The 14,841-nt window shown below is 38.5% G+C and overlaps 1 protein-coding gene across 1 annotated transcript in view; it reads left to right on the forward strand.

Moving 5' to 3' along the window:
• LOC124161353 (FERM, ARHGEF and pleckstrin domain-containing protein 1-like) overlaps window positions 1–13,375 on the forward strand; it is a 36,086-nt gene extending 22,711 nt beyond the window's left edge. Inside the window, exons 9-16 of the mRNA XM_046537667.1 lie at window positions 2,420–2,563; window positions 7,110–7,276; window positions 8,331–8,435; window positions 9,405–9,538; window positions 10,018–10,229; window positions 11,398–11,505; window positions 11,969–12,120; window positions 13,270–13,375. Coding sequence (XP_046393623.1) covers window positions 2,420–2,563; window positions 7,110–7,276; window positions 8,331–8,435; window positions 9,405–9,538; window positions 10,018–10,229; window positions 11,398–11,505; window positions 11,969–12,120; window positions 13,270–13,375 — 1,128 coding nt within the window. The remainder of the gene's footprint in view (window positions 1–2,419; window positions 2,564–7,109; window positions 7,277–8,330; window positions 8,436–9,404; window positions 9,539–10,017; window positions 10,230–11,397; window positions 11,506–11,968; window positions 12,121–13,269) is intronic.
• Window positions 13,376–14,841: the final 1,466 nt, after the last annotated feature.

A 14,841-nucleotide genomic window follows, 5' to 3' on the forward strand; every position in this document is an offset into this window, starting at 1 on the left:
GCTCACTCGCCAGCCCCCGCTGTGCACGAAGACCCATTGGTGCCGGGTTATCCCCGCCCAGCCTAACTATGCTTTTTACCCTCCCACCACCTTCCCTTTGGACCCTAGTCAACAACATCACGTAAATACGAATTTACGATCTATTTGCTAACCCTCACATACTCACTTCCTTTTTGCATACTTGTCAACTGTGGTAAGCAGATCGTTCTTACCTTAGGATGCCTGTATATCTTGAAATTGCAGACGCCTACAGAAATCATTATATTTTCTGGAAAACTCTATAGCAAAGTTTTTATGCATCCTTTGTTTAGGTCACAGTAAGTTTCCACTATAGCACAAGTAAAGGCTGATTTAATCTTGCTCGATACGTGAAGTTAAAAATATCAAACAGTCACAACTCGGTGAAAACTCACCACCTGCCAAACATCCTAGTAAAGACCCTTCAACACTTATGTAGATGTATATTTAGGACTAAAATACTGTACAATTGCCTGAAACTAAAGTTTTACCATAAATGGGTAACACATTCTTGTTAAGCATTTCATTTTTCAGTCCAAAAAGAAACGCTCTACACGACTACCGCCGCGGCGCACCGTTTCCCTAGATTTCCGGGGTCCTCCCAACGTTGCGTGAACGCAACACTTGCTTTATTCTTAAATAATTTGAAAACCACTTGGTCAAATTCACCCAATTTGTTTCAATGGCCTAGAATACAAATGCATCATTGTATTTGCAGAGAGATATAATCATGGAGTGCCTCAGATTTAACATAATATGTAAACTTAGAAGATAACCTAAAATATTGACTTACATATAAGTGAAAAGGCCATTGTAAAAACAAAAGTTATTAAATTCCTTCCATGAAAAAATTCATAACGTTTTAGAAAGCATTGAACTACCTATGTTAAAAATATTAACTACTTATCTATAATAAATACGGAGAAAAAAAATCGCAAAGTTTGCGTTGCGTTCACGCAACGTTGGGAAGAAATGGGTTAACTGTACAAGTTGTAGTGTGCCCTGGAAAATTTTTAACATTGTATCTTTTTTCAATGTGTTATTTAGGGATGGACGGATCCAGGATTTTTCTTGGATCTGGATTCGGATCGGATCCTTGATTTTCGGAGCCGGATCTTTTGGATCGAAACGCATTTTCAAATTCCTTACGCTGAGATTACCCCGATGATTGTTCAATCTCTTGGAAAGAGTCACACTATGTGCCAGTTGTATTTTGCCTTTTTTTATTTTCCACACTGAAATTCTCCTATGTAACCTCTACGAGAGCTTGCAAATAAAACAGTTCATGAGCAGGACAAGAATCGCATGTGACGGCACATTCGAAGAGGGAATCGGAACTCTTTCCACCCTTATTGGGTGTTGCATTCACTGAAGCTATTATTTAAAATTACGGATCCAGATCCGATGTCTTCTACGACTTTGGATCCGATGTATCCGATGAAGGGATATCCCTGGATATTTGGATCTGAGGTATCGGATCCAACCATCCCTAGTGTTATTGTTTCAGTCCAAACAAGGAGATAATATATATTTTCTATGCTGTCCAGCTGGTGCAGGAAATTCAGTTTAATTCGCATGGCTCGGCTCTCTTGTGGTACTAAGCATAATGAAATTTCAGATTTTATGTTTAAGAATTACTGTGAGGCATTTTCTCTTGACCACTTTGGACCAGAGATGGGAGGAGGCTGGACTTAGTAACTCATCTACAGTGGAAGCTCGGTTTTACTGGTGCTCAAAATCCCCGGAAAATCAGTTTCCTTTAGTCACAGCTTTTCTTTCATAATGATGCTATTTCACTGAGGAGTAAGATCTGCATTTGCCTTAACATACGTATTTGAGCACAATTTTGATGATAAAATATCGCAAAACTATTATTGGCCTTGTTTCCGCAAAATCATGGATCCAAGTCTGTGTGGTGTTCGATGTGTTGCAACGTGATCACGGATCAGTGAAATCAGGAGAGTCACAATTTTATCATGAGTAGCCTCAACATCCAGACTCGTACTAGATGTTGTTGTGATTGGAGCTGAGTTCCATGCTGTGGATGTAAACATATTTCATGTAAAAACGTACTGCATTACATTACCGACTCCAGAAATCTTACTAGTAGCCAGGCAACGAGAGGTCAATCCACCCTCAACTTTGGGTAGGAATGAAGCAAAGACATATTTTTTTGAGGAAATGGCCTTTCAATTGTAAAATAATGAGGCTTTCCATAGTTTTTAATCATAGTATCCATATTTTTTGTGCTACCAGGTGGATATCCCTAAAGTTCCTAATGTAAAAATGGTCTCCTTTAACACAAATTAAAGTGGTGCAAAGGCCCTATGGAATTTAAGTATGTACTCCTTGCGCTAAACAGAGCATGATTGTATTTAATTGATCTTGTGTTTTTATACAGGAAAATTTCGTTCAACTTTGTGAGTTGCAGCGAGACATAGTCGGACTTGATGCACCTCTTGTTCTACCTGGTCGTCAGTTTGTTCGACAAGGATGCCTCATAAAAATCTCTCCGAAGGCCTTGCAACAAAGAATGTTCTTCTTGGTAAGTTGCTAATAATTCTTTGAAACATTGTGGAATACTATTTCACTGCTCTGAAAACTGTAAAAGTATCTTTGTAGTGTAATTTTTCAGTGATTCACTTGTACCTTCACTCAGCATTTATTTGATTTCACTTAGTATATGACTTCTTGTATGGTTGTTAGGTTGCTCTGTGGATTCTAAATTTTTCTTTTCATCAATTTTTCTCTTTTATATGATTGGGGTGAACTAATACCATTTTTGCCAATACCAATTTATTTCTAGATAGATAACCAGGGTTCCCACTCAACCGTGAAAACCTTAAAACCGTGAATTTCGTCTACCGTAAAAAAACCTGGAAAAAGCTGTGAATTTCGCCATGAAACCTTAAAAATATCTCAATATTGATAATAATACCACGATTGCCTGATCAAATTCGACATTTTAGTCATGTTTCATGGTCAGGCACGCGCAGACTCTTAGTCTACGCATTTCTCTACACACGAATATTCGAAGTGTAGTAATTGGTCCATACTATATGACAACACATTGACCGATGTTTTCCATTTTAATGGCGGAAGTCTGTTATTTAGTCTTAGCTTTTCAATTTCTGTAATAGCTTGGGATGGACTTGTATTCGAAAAAGGACGAATGAAATAACTTGCATTTCTAATGGATCCAGAATGAACCATTTACGAAAAATATATATTTTTAGTGAGGTGGCGTGTTCCTTTAGGATACTTGAAAGAGATATTATTCGAATCAACTGCATGACCTATGTGTCTCGATAAAGTACTAGTATTCCTGTAATTGGCTAAAATCTTCTTTGAATCCTTTGACAAATGTCATAATTACGTGCCAAAATCCTGCGTTTCCTGGGACATAGGCAACCTATCCAAACATTCCCGCATGGATCGTTTTCCCGCATTCATCGTTTTCTTCGCCCATAACCCTGAAAAACGATAGATCGAGGTTCCACTGTAATTATATGAAATTGATTTATTGATTTATTACATTCTATAAACAATTGTAATAAATATCTTCCGTGATCTCAGAAAGATAGGGTAAGGGAAATTTGGTTACTGTGCGGTAATAACAACGTGCGCAAAAAACAATCTCTCGGCGAGGAATTAAAAAAGTACTTCCGGTGTTCAGATGGAAGAAGGTCCTAAGGGCATTTGCATAGTAAAGGAGGCCATGGTATTTGGTGTCCGGGTAAGAGCACGGTTGGGTTGGGCCTTTAGTTGGCCCTGAATTTTCCAAACGTTGACGTCATAACAGATATCACTTTTCATTGCTGCGTTTTCATTCGCGGCGTATGTCGCGTACGTTAATTTTTAGTTAATTTAGGCCGGTGATTGTCCTATTGTTGACTTATAAACGCAGCATGAATTTGATGACAAGGAGACCGTGAAAACTCGAAAAAAACTGTGAAAACTTGGAATAAAAACTGTGAAAACCTGGAAAAAATCGTGAATTTCAATATTTAGGTAGAGTGGGAACCCTGATAACAGGGGAGGGGAGGGAAATGAGTTCTTTGACCTCTATAGATAGATGATTCGAAAGGGGTTTCTCAAATGGCCGTAAAAATTTGACACCACTCGTCAGAGGAATAAACAAAAAAAAACGCTTCACCAGAATGCCCTCTTATGGCAGTTTACACAAATAACTTCCACACCAGGGACTACCACAGACACAAGCACACACCCCTGAATGGACACCATAGCAAGGCTGTCGTACCTCACTATGGGGACCTTGGGTTGTAACCTGGGACCCTTCGTAGAGGTAGATGGTCTCTCCTAAGGATGTCAGGTAATTACACACTCACACTTCTGTGGTGGTTTACGGAAATGTTACTTCCCCGCCAGGGACCACCATCCAGCTCTACGAAAGGTCCCAGGTTACAACCCAAGGTCACCTTTGTGAGGTCCGACAGCCTTGTTAAGTTGTCCATTCGGGGGTGTGTGCTAGTGTCTGTAGTAGTCCCTGGTGTGGAAGTACAGTAAATTCCGGTTATTACGCGCCTCACTTTACCGCGGTTTCGGATATACCGCGGGTCTCACCATGTCCCCCGAAATGATTACATTGACCTTTTTTTGAGGTAGGTAACTTTGTGGCGAATTTTATCTCGGCGTGACTACCGACGCGTCGCAACGGCGCTACTTCAAGCGACTGTATTAACGCGGTTGGCGACGTATTCCATACTTTGTTTCGTAGCCATAAAAAAAAACTCGGTAATTCCTGATCGGTCCTTGTGTCTTGTGAAGTCGAGCTGAAAAGTGTGTTGCACGGCTATAATAATTTTCGAGATTCAGGGAGATTGAGATAATTCTCTTTCGTACGTTCGCACCGCGGCGCTCAAACCAAGGTAGGTACTCAATGCCCACAGGCTTCGAGCATTTAATGATGAATGAGCTGTTTTACCTTTGTCTTAGGCTTAATATGAATATGAATATTACTTTTTTACGAAAATTTTCATTGATTTTAGGGTTAAAACGATGTCTGCCAATAGGAAAACTTACACAATTAAAGAAAAGTTGGGCATAATCGACAGAGTGAAGCGCGGTGATTCAAAATCAAGTTTATTCAGGGAGTTTGGTGTTCCTGAAGGAACTATTCGTGGTTGGATGAAATAAGAAGATAAATTACGATCATTTGTTGATCAAGTGGATGACGAAATAGGACTTGATAGAAAAAAGGCCAGATTGAGTGCTGCTGGTGATGTGGATGAATGTTTGTTTACGTGGTTTGTTCAGAAGCGCAGTGAAGGTGTTCCATTATCCGGTCCACTTTTACAAGCACAGGCAATTAAATTAAATAAACAAATAGGTGGTGCTCATGATTTTGTTGCTTCTGCTGGCTGGCTATCGAGGTGGAAAATTCGCCACGGGATAGCGCAAGTTAACATGCAAGGAGAATCTCGTTCCAGTGACTGTGAAGCAGCTAGAGAATTCTGCGGGACTTTACGCAAGATGATTGATGAGGGTGAGTACAATGAAGAGCAACTGTATAACTGCGATGAAACCGCTCTCTACTACAGATTGCTTCCAACAAAATCACTTGATATTAAGAAGTCGGCAAATAAATCCGGAATAAAAATGAGCAAAGAAAGAGTGACTTTATTACTATGCGCGAACAAATCAGGAAGTCACAAGTTAAAACCTGTGTGTATTGGTAAAAATCGAAGTCCTCGGTGCTTCAAGCACGTTAATATGACAGCACTACCCATAAATTACAAAAAAAGTCAGAATGCCTGGATGACTCGAGACATTTTTTATCTTGGTTCAATGAAGATTTTGTTCCATCGGTTAAGAGCCACTTAAGATCAAAAAAGTTAGAAGAGAAGGCACTACTTCTGTTAGATAACTGTCCGGCACATCCGTCTTCTGAGCTTTTGATATCGAGGGATGGTAAAATAGTGGCTTCGTTTTTACAAAAAAATACGACAGCTCTTATTCAGCCCATGGATCAAGGGATAATCAGAGCATTGAAAGCCCACTATCGGCGGGAATTGCTCACTAGTGTCATAAATTCAGAACTGCAGGTACAAGAATAGCTGAAAACAGTCACCCTGAAGAATATGGCTCATATTGGCATGGGAGAAAATAACTTCAGCTACAATCCTAAATTGCTGGTCAAAGTGCGAGTATACAGCGGGCGATAGCATGGAAGACGAAGACGAGTTTTTGGGTTTCACGGAAGAGGACGCACGTGAAGCTTCAGATGTTCTTTCTAATAAACTATTTGTGAGTGATCTCGAGGCCTGGGTTCGCGAAGACGAGGAAACTCCTGTATCTGCTTATAAGAGTGACGAAGAAATTGTGGCTGCAGTCCAGAGCCGCGTAAAAACAGCTGCATCATCGGAAGATGAGAGCGAGAATGAAGAAGACGAATGTGAGGTCGAGATGCCGAAAATTGGCCATTTATTACATAATATAAGTGAATTGATGAATTGGTTGGAGGGACAAAGTGATTGCGATAGTATTCATCTGTTGCACTTGCAAAGCATAAAAATTACGTGACAAAGAAACGCCATCAACTATCGCGGCAAAAGAAAATATCCGACTATTTTAGGAAATCCCGTTAAAGTAGAGCGTCTAAATCATAAAATAAATATATTAATAATGTATTACGCAAATATATTGGCTATAAAAATTACCTTTAAGGATTTTTTTATTGCTTCCCACGCAGTTTCCCGTTATAACGCGGTTGTCCGATAACGCGGGTGTAAACTATGTCCCCCTAGACCTGCGTTATAACCGAATTTTACTGTAATTCATGTAAATGCCATGCCATGCCTGCCTGCCATGGGAGGGCATTCTGGTGAAGTGTTTTTTTTTGTTTATTCCTCTGACGAGTGGTGTCAAATTTTTGCGGCCATTTGAGAACCCTCCTTTTGAATCATCTAAGCAATTCATTTCTATTGCAAAAAGTTTGGCCAAGTGAAAAGGTTCACCTTGAAATATAGCTTTTGTTTTCTGCAGATAAATAATGTAACAGCACTATTAGATTTTTTTCTAATGCTACAGGAAACCTACAGTCTAATGGATGAATCCTTTGATTATTTCAGTTTTCTGACATGCTGCTCTATACAAATAGAGGCCAACACCCGAGCATGCAGTTTAAATTACATGGGCAGTGGCCTTTGAGTGGATTAACTGTTGTTGAGAGTGGCTCAACAGACGAGTCTTCACCTCTTGTTGCTGCTCACAGTTTTACCATTTATGGTGCCAACCGGTAAGAGTAATTATTCCTCTAATTTGATTGTTGAAGAAATGAATTGTTGCATTGAGTTTTGTTGTGTAAATTTAGTTGAATTGAATCTCCTTAAAAATTTCTTACCTTATTTACATGCAATTTGTAACTGAATCTGTCTCTGATTCAAGGAAAACTAAACAGAGAAAAATATACTAATACGACTGTGATGCATTTACAGTTCTTAATATATTATAGTAATGGGTGGATTCGATTCATTGATTCCATGCCAAGTATTGAAATCAAAAAAGAGTATTTACCAGTGTCAAAAATCGATTCCGATTCCAGTAGTGCTTCAAACCACAAATTTGCATAGGACCATGCTTCTAACAGTCATTTGAATTTTCGTTCTGCGTAGTCATAAAAACAAAGCATTCAAATCAGCGTAATGACTATTTCTTACATGCCATAGTGCGGTAGTGCCATTAACCTTACATCAGGTGCAATATTGGAATTGTTGAGTTCAGGAGCAATGCGATGCGCCTGACAGGCACAGATGTGAAAAAACATTTAAATATTAGTATGGCTCAGTGGTACTTCTTTAAAGTTTAAAACACCATAAACAGTGTAGTCGAACACTAATAGGATGTCTTTCGAGCTACGCATAGACCCCTTTACATGCCATCATTCAATCCCATACCGATCCAGCAAGGTGCTATTTAACTTGCTCTGTAGGGTATTAAGTATTATTATATGTAATGTATTTTAACATGTGAATTCTATAAAATTAGTGTTTTTTATTTTGTTATCTTATTTATCTAATAATGCTTTCATTTTACTTTACTATGCCATTATTTTGCTTGATTTGCTGAATAATACGCCACTGATTTGTTGGTATGAATTCGAAAAGTGACAGGCTGCATAGAGTGTGTCAAAACAAAAAGCTCCCATGAGAGTCAAGGGTGTATGCTGCCTAGTGGCACGAAGAAATGAAAAAACACTTGCACTCTACCTGTCAGATCCATTGCGTCCGACGGAAGGTTAAAGATACATGAGTTCGGTTCTGACATTAAGCAGTTATATTTTAAATACACAGTGATGACTTGAGTCACATCCTTGGTCGCTATTGTTCGCCGATGATATCTTCCTTGCCGCCACCACCACCAGACCCAAATTGCAGCAGCGAACTCAACAATGGAAGGTATGACTCGACAACTATGGGTTGCAATTAAACACCAAAGAGACTGAGTACATGGAGTGTGGACCTTAAACTGATGGCATGATCAGCATCGACGGCCAGGGCCTAGTGAAGGTTGAGAAGTTAAAATATTTGGGCTCTGTCATCAGCAATGATGGAAGCACAACTGCCGACACACGAGCTCGAATTAATGCAATATGGCTGAAGTTTCACCAAGTGACTGGTGTGTTGTGTCACCGTCAAATGCCCAACCGATTCAAGGCCAAAGTATACAAGACCGTGGTCCGCCCAGTGGCCTTATATGGAACAGAATGTTGGCCAGCCACAGCAAAACAAGAACAGGCCATGCATGCTATGGAAATGAGGATGCTGCGATGGATCCTAGGCATCTCCCACCTTGATCACGTCATGAATGAAGACATCTGGAAAAGAATCGTAGTTGCACCAGTTTCGGACAAGATGTAGGAGGCTCGACTGCGGTGGTATGGGCATGTGGTATGTAGCGACGAGAAATCCGTGGCGAGAAGAGCAATGTGGCTGAGCCCTGAAGGATGCTGAACACGAGGACGACCTAAGATGCGCTGGCTCGACAGAATCAAGGCAGATATGAAAACTGTCAACGCCACACCAGGATGGATCAAGCCAAGTGGAGAAGACTTGGCTTGGCAAGGCAAGAAACAGTGGACCCTGCAATAGCACGGGACAAATGCTGAGATGAAAAGAATGATGACTTGAGTGATGATTTTGTTAACTGATTCTTTCACAGAGTAATAATTTTTTTATGTGGTTGTTTTGCTACCTGGAATTAAGTGATATTTTTCTTGGAGCCTATGGCATCAGAATTAATAGCATCGATATTGGGAGAATCTGAATCGAAATGTCAGAACCGGAATCAGGATCAAATTATGGAATGGACCCATGAATACTGAACTATCACTACATTATGCTGAATGTACCTATTTTATTTTGCAGCTCTTTACGGGTGGCAGCTCATGGGCAAGAGGAGAAAGACAAATGGCTGGAAGACCTCTATTCCACAATCCAGGCTGCTCGTGAGAGGGGTGCCAGTAATGATGGCCTGCATTACCATAGCCTCAAATCTTGCAGTAAGTGTCCATTGGTTTTGGCTTGAGTTACCAGTAAACATGTACAAAATCAGTGAAAATTTATTGGCCAGAGACCCGCCCTGAAACCTATGCTTGTGTTATCCTGTTATGTTTTTGTTTTTCCTTTTTCAAAGACAAACAAAAAAATTATGTACTCACATTATGCACTTGAATTTGTAATTTAAAATTAACAAAGATACAATGGAATGAAAAGCGAATGGGCAAATTGTGGTATTTAGTGTAGAAAAGGTAAAATGAACATGCCAACATAACTGAATTTGTAATTTAACAAAGTCCTTTGAAGAAATACCATACAAATTCATGAAAATAGGAGATATTATGGAAAAGTGGAAATAGAAAATCTACAATGAATATTAAAAGTAAGAAAACATTTGGTAGCTTCACTTAGCCACTTTATGTCATTCCCCATTTGTATTCCTTGATTGATTTATTTGATTGTATACCTTCAACATATTTAGGTTCGTCGGATGAAGTGCTGGATAAGTCTGGTGTAAGCGATGGCTCTTCTCCTGGAGGACCCATAACCTCTCCAAATCAAAGTTCCACGACTGTTGTTACCTCACCGTCCACAACCACAACATCACCTACGCAGCGAAGCAACACTACTGTCCACGTTTGCTGGCATCGAAATACCAGTATAGGCATGAATGATCAAATGTGTGCCGTAGAGGTATGCATAGATAATTCCTTTTCACTGCATGAAACAAGTGACTTTGTGCGTAGTCATGCACATGGATGCAAGGTTAAATACACCAAGGGTGAAGTTCGCTATGAAAAAACATTTGACCGACAATGAGGGATTCAAACCCAAATCTCCCAATTACTGGTCAGGCATGTTAGTTACACCACCAAGCCATTTTCTCAGAGCAAATTTTACCGAACAAACTTTCATTCATTAAAACCCGTACTGAAGTTCGCTCTGAGGAAATGTCTTGGTGTAACTGGCTAACACACCTGACCAGCAATCGGGAGATCCGGATTCGAATCCTGGCTGAGCCAAATATTTTTTCATGGCAAACTTCATCCTTGGTGTATGCATGTGATTCTTTTTGTATTCCATCTTCCCATGTCATTTCTAACCTTCTTGTTTACTTGAATCATAATCCTGAATGACAGTATAGCGAGTTTTGGCAATTTCCTTGACCTGCTTAATGTGGGCAGAGTTAATAATTGATTTGCTAACCAGCAGGCTTTTCTATTGCTAAGGCCAAGTCCTTTTCTTCCTAGTTTGAAACAAAGAGCCTTTTACAGCACTGGTTATTGGGACTAATGAGGTAATTTATTTTCCTGAGGAGGAGATTTTACCATTAAAATGGTATCATATTGTATTAAATGGTGAGATTTATCATTTCAGTGTAATTTTCAGGAGGGAATTAATCACTTCCCTATCCCTACTTCACTTTCTCCATGTCCCTGAATGTCTGATCAGTTTCTTCACCAATTGAGGAATTGTATTACAGCTACCTGATGGTCACTCTCCAAAACCACTGCAGCCATAAGATGTAGACCAAATGGTAGAACCAAGTGCCCTTTGCTAACATTACCGTATTTATCGGAATATAGTCCCCCTTTTTTTCCAAAAATGCCAGGGGTAAAAGTAAAGGGGGACTAGCGTAGGATACAAGCATATTTTTAAAATTTTTCCTAAAACTGAAGCCTGAAAATTAGGAAGGGGACTAAAAAAGGTATCTAAGGCATTTTTGTTAAGCCTATCTCAATGGCTCTGTTTTGCAGCTATCTAAGCAAACTATAAAGCCAGGAGCATTGTTCTACATTTCAGGCTTTAATAGCTATTACATTCTAAATAATCATAAATTTTTACTTTGGTTTTCTTGCAGAATCAACTCAGTGGTTACTTGCTGCGAAAATTCAAAAACAGTAATGGTTGGCAAAAGCTCTGGGTAGTATTTGCCAATTTCTGCCTCTTCTTCTACAAGAATTTCCAGGTGTGTGAATTATTTTCCTCATATTTTTAAGAACCTTATTTATCTGTTGTATTTCTTGTTTTTTCATGCATTGATTCTGCGGGGAAAAGTATTTTGCCTGTTTAACAGAAGTGCAAAACATGACCTTCTTGAATTCATCCATCAAATTTAATGAATTTCCTCTTAGCTTATTTGTATGTTCTATTCCACCTCTTAATCAATATTCTATTTAGTTTTCATAGTTACTTTGAAACTTAAGTCTGTGATTTTTTTAAAACACTTATACAACTTGATGGATTGCAACCTGTCTTAAAGCATTTATGAAAGTAAATTAGGTACATTTCAACTTATATATTATATAAGCTCTGGGCGTTTAATATATTTCATTTTAATGTTACTAATTACTGCATAATAATTTTTCATATATATTTGAAGATTCCCTGAGACGTTTTCAATTCTGACTTTAGCTTTTTTCTCTCAAAAGGATGATTTCCCTCTTGCGTGTTTACCGCTACTTGGCTACTATGCAAGTTCTCCATCACCATCTGATAATATTCTCAAGGACTATGTGTTCAAACTACAATTCAAAAACCATGTGTACTTCTTCAGAGCTGAAAGTGAATACACATTTGAAAGGTAGGTCTTAAAGATATTCTGTCTCCTCTCTGGGTGGAAGGATGGTCTTAATTTTTAGAATTTACAATGGACTAAAAGCTCACTCTACCAAGTACATATTTCTTTTGAGGAGCAAGTTCATCTCTATGTTTACAATTATTTTTTACATCGGTAATTATGTCATAAGCAGGGAGGACATTCCTATTAATCTGAACTTTCTTTGACAATATCAGTCATCCAGCTTTCTGAAAACGTTTTCCATTTGTTGACAAAACTAGATTCAACTGGAGGTTTTTTTGCCATGATTGTGAAGGGAAATTGATGTAATATTTTCAACAGGAATGTAATGTTTATTAGATAAAACTAACGGATAATGTAATGGATCATAAATAAAATCAACTTCATGTAAAATGTGATGATAGTGAATGCGAGTGTGTGCAAAAACACTCAAATGGATCAGTCTCAAGTAAGCCCGCACCCTCTTGTTACATTGCATTGCATTAATCTCCAATTCATTTTTCCACCAGGCCTCTCTAGCAGAATTCTGTGTTGGGCATGTTTGAGTTTTTATAGGAAAAATAGTACCTTTCACATTGAAGTAAAGTTTTCACTCCTGCATTGTGTCAGTAAATGGGTATTACCACGTTTCTCCTAGCTCAGTGCTTCTGAAATGCTCCTCAAAGTTAAGTTACTTGCTCACTGCCTATCTCTTGCCATGTAAAGTACACCAGTGCGGCATCAAAAGGCTAGAAACTATAATGGATACCATTTTGAGCTTTTTCAAATGAGGTCAAATTGAACCTTGATTTCCAAGTAAACTGGTAATTCAGTCACTAGCAGGTAATTATCACGTTAATGATGGGACACTAGCCGCACTTTATAGATTTTCATTTAACTGATGAAGGAAACTACCGTATTATACTTATTACTACCACAGCTCATGAAATCCTGTAGAATCTCAAATCAGGCATTGCCCAAGTCCCAGCCATGCCAAATTCAGGGTGCTCACCTGTATTGCATTCTAACTGCACACAATTGTATGCTTGTAGAATGTTACATGTGCCAGGCATGTCTTGCATTTGATTTCATGTAAATGTTCCCGTATTCATTTTCAAGATACATAAGATGTGTTGCTTCATTGATTCAAATGCTCTGTCTTGATTCCCAAAGGTGGATGGAGGTCATCAGTAGTGCTACACAGCATGCTGGGCGTCATCGACTTTTCAGCCGCAAAGACAGTGCTATAAACAATGGAGAAGATTCAATGAATGGCTAGGTATCGAATTCGTTTGGTTTGGGCCAATGATTTTGGGAAATGTGTGATGTTGCTGAGATGAATTGTATACCACATTCACTGATGCCATATTTAGTTATGCCGAGTGACTGTGGAATCCCAAGTAAAATCATATTCCATGTGTCAGTATCTTAGTGTTACAGAGTGTTCCAGATTGCTCTTGAGTCTTAAATGGGTGGTGCTCCGGTGCAAGTATGCACTATTTATGTTTAATGAAGCATGTAAGTGGTTTCACCAAAACTGTGAATTGAGGTAGGTTGTTTCCAGTGATTCTGTAAACATATTTTTTCTGTATGTTATTGTGGATGACATACTTGTGTTTTGTTTTTTTTAATGTCCTATAGATGTTTTAATCAAATTCAGAGCAGTTATATCAAATGAATTGGCAGAAGAATCAGTTCCACGAAGCATAGTTATATTTTTGGTGAATATAGGCCTACAATGTACTTGGTACATAAAAAGCAATACAGGCTGGGGTTGAAGATGTCCCTGTGGTGATAGCAATCTATGCTAGATCGTAAGTGATTTACATTTGTGCAATTATATCTGAAAGTACTGTGACGGCTCAAAATTCAATGCAATAACTCTCTGTATCATCTAAATCTAAGAGAAAGAGCTTGTTAAACATAGCATAATTGAGTTCTGGAAAGAGTACTGAAGAAATTACAAAAACTTACCGTTGAATTTATTGTTAAGATTTTTTGGTGTGTGTAAAGAATGTTTTTTGTATGTCTTATCAAGGAAAAATTTTGATGGACATCACAAACTAGAAAAATGAATCAACGATGTACTTCCAATTGGAATATTTCCTTGAGCATACATAGAAGCACCAAAATGGCTGTGTCCAGTTACTGTGCACATATTTATGTGCAATTGATTAATTCAGAATTCATGGGCTATGATTCGCCTCAAAATCTGCTGTCATATTTTGCAAATTGGCCTTCTTTACCTTTGGATATGTTGTATGTATATGATATAATCATGCGTGTAATTCATAGTGTGTGGATCTTATTACTGTTCATTTTTTAATGATGCCTGGATATTTTTAACAATACACAAAGTTTTTATGAGCTCAAAAGCAATAAACCTGCAGCTTAGGAAAATGAGGCTGTACTAATTGCTTGATATGTTATCAGTTAGGGGTGTAATCAAACAGAGGTAGTAATCTAGCCAATCTATGCATCAATGAAGATTTAGAATCAATATTAGATGCATTGCATTTATCTCCAAATGGACTGAAATCTTTGTAAATGGATTTGACTGTTCATTTGCTAGATCCCCCTTGTTTTAAAACGGCTCCAACAGTCAGTTACAGTAATTCTGAAAAATGTGCAGGTGGGCAGAATGAGGCCAAGGGAGATATTTTTTTTCTAGTTGATGAGTTATCAGTTCTGGCTGGAGTGCCTAATTGGTCACACTGTATTCAGTGGAACCTATAATTGCTCATA

Source organism: Ischnura elegans, chromosome 6, assembly GCF_921293095.1.
Source record: "Ischnura elegans chromosome 6, ioIscEleg1.1, whole genome shotgun sequence".
Lineage (NCBI taxonomy): Eukaryota > Metazoa > Arthropoda > Insecta > Odonata > Coenagrionidae > Ischnura > Ischnura elegans.